The sequence below is a fragment of the Poeciliopsis prolifica genome, unplaced genomic scaffold (genome assembly GCF_027474105.1).
Source record: "Poeciliopsis prolifica strain line A6 unplaced genomic scaffold, Auburn_PproV2 SCAFFOLD044, whole genome shotgun sequence".
Taxonomy (NCBI): domain Eukaryota; kingdom Metazoa; phylum Chordata; class Actinopteri; order Cyprinodontiformes; family Poeciliidae; genus Poeciliopsis; species Poeciliopsis prolifica.
In genome coordinates this window covers 3116068-3117721 of record NW_026562419.1, presented here as the reverse complement: position 1 = coordinate 3117721, position 1654 = coordinate 3116068, and the positions used below count along the sequence as shown (strand labels likewise).

The 1654-nt window shown below is 45.6% G+C and overlaps 1 protein-coding gene across 1 annotated transcript; it reads left to right on the top strand.

The window, feature by feature from the left end:
- The first annotated feature begins 229 nt into the window (after positions 1–229).
- On the top strand, positions 230–1654 carry LOC129376504 (transcription factor 7-like). Its single transcript, XM_055056116.1, has 3 exons — positions 230–406; positions 1022–1129; positions 1206–1654. Exons 1-3 carry the CDS (start codon positions 230–232, stop codon positions 1272–1274), a joined length of 354 nt encoding a protein of 117 aa, XP_054912091.1. The 3' UTR covers positions 1275–1654.

Genomic DNA, 1654 nt, shown 5'->3' with positions numbered 1-1654 from the left:
GATTGATTTAAGGAACATTTAGTCCCTTAATGTAGCGGATAGCAGTGATGATAGCAGAGCTGATTTCTTTTGTTTAGCGCTTTAGCTAGCTTTGAAAACATTTAGCGCTCATTAGCGCTAATGCAAAGTTCTCTGTGTCGAAACGTTGCCGCTAAGTTTTGGCTATCGCCTGCTCAGTTTCCTTCCAGCGCATTAGCTTTAGCGCATTAGCGTTAGCGCTGCTGAGGCCATGCTGCGTCAGGCCCTGGTTCTGGTGCAGGTCCGATCTGCTGTGTTTGTCGGCAGGCCGTCGGTGAAGAAGCCGCTGAACGCCTTCATGCTCTACATGAAGGAGACGCGACAGCAGGTGCTGCAGGAAGGACAGGAGAAGGAGAGCGCCGCCATAAACCGCATCCTGGGACGCCGGGTGAGACACCGGATGATGTCACAGCAGCTGCGTTTCCATTCACTGGAAATTCACTGAAATTACCAAAATAAATCAATAGAATCACAAAAAATATATATCTTTTTTTCACATCATGAGTCATGTGACGACTCATGATGTGAAGTCTGGTTTGTGGTGACTGGTTTGTCACCACAAACCAGACTGACAGGAATGCCAAAGAAGACGACAGGAAGTGGTGGAATGAGGTAGTTTGTTTTCCAGAGCTCTCGCAGCATCACACAGATCATAACAGGTTGTGTGTTGAGTCCATCGCTCTAAAGGAAAATGGCCGACTAGTTTCCCTAAGATGGAGCCGCTCCCAAGTAGGAAGAGAAAGTCGATATTACATAATGCAGCATTATTGCCCATAATGCTGCAATTACAAAAATTTGTTATTTGTATATTTTATTCCATCAGTAGTGGAAACGCAGTTTCTGGTGTCTGGTTTGTGGTGTCGGTCTGGTTTGTGGTGTCTGGTTTGTGGTGTCGGTCTGGTTTGTGGTGTCTGGTTTGTGGTGTCGGTCTGGTTTGTGGTGTATGGTTTCTGGTGTCGGGGCGTGTCCCCGGCCGGGCCTGATGTTTGTGTCTTTGACCCAGTGGCACGCTCTGCCTCCATCGGAGCAGTCCCGGTTCTACGACCTGGCCCAGAAGGAGCGGCTGCTGCACATGCAGCTCCACCCCGGCTGGTCCGCCAAGGACAACTACGTACGTACCAAACACATCCTGAACATCCACAGGATGCCAACCGTCAGGAAAAAACTCAGGCTTTCCTTCGTTCCAGGGAAAGAGGAAGAGGAAGCAGCTGGTGGGAAGCTCTTCCAGGTCAGAGGTCGTCTGCAGCCAGGTGTAGTTCAATGATGCAGAGTCAGACAGCAGCGGGTGTAAAGATTTATTGCCGATCTGAAGCTGCACTGCAGTACAGTAAAAATGAGACGTAAATGTTTGGCAACGTTAAGAACTGATTTGATGATTGAAACATTTTTTAATAATATTAGTCAGTTATTTGTTTCATCCTGATATCACATCAGATGAATATTGGTCACAGCTGCGATATCAATATTGATTTGGAAATGAAACACGTCTTCATAATATCCTGTTTAAATCCATGGAATCAATTTAAATGTTTTATTTTTATAAATGAGGATTTAATTCAATGTTTTCAGTTTAATTCATGGAATCCAAATAAATCATTTTCATTCCCGACTGGAATACAACCAACAACCTGACAGT

Excerpts from the sequence above, each read along its gene's own strand:
- LOC129376504 (XM_055056116.1), top strand. The coding sequence starts at position 230 with ATGCTGCGTCAGGCCCTGGTTCTGGTGCAGGTCCGATCTGCTGTGTTT. Across the intron at positions 407-1,021 it reads ACCGCATCCTGGGACGCCGG|TGGCACGCTCTGCCTCCATC; the intron begins GTGAGACACCGG and ends TCTTTGACCCAG. Across the intron at positions 1,130-1,205 it reads GGTCCGCCAAGGACAACTAC|GGAAAGAGGAAGAGGAAGCA; the intron begins GTACGTACCAAA and ends CCTTCGTTCCAG.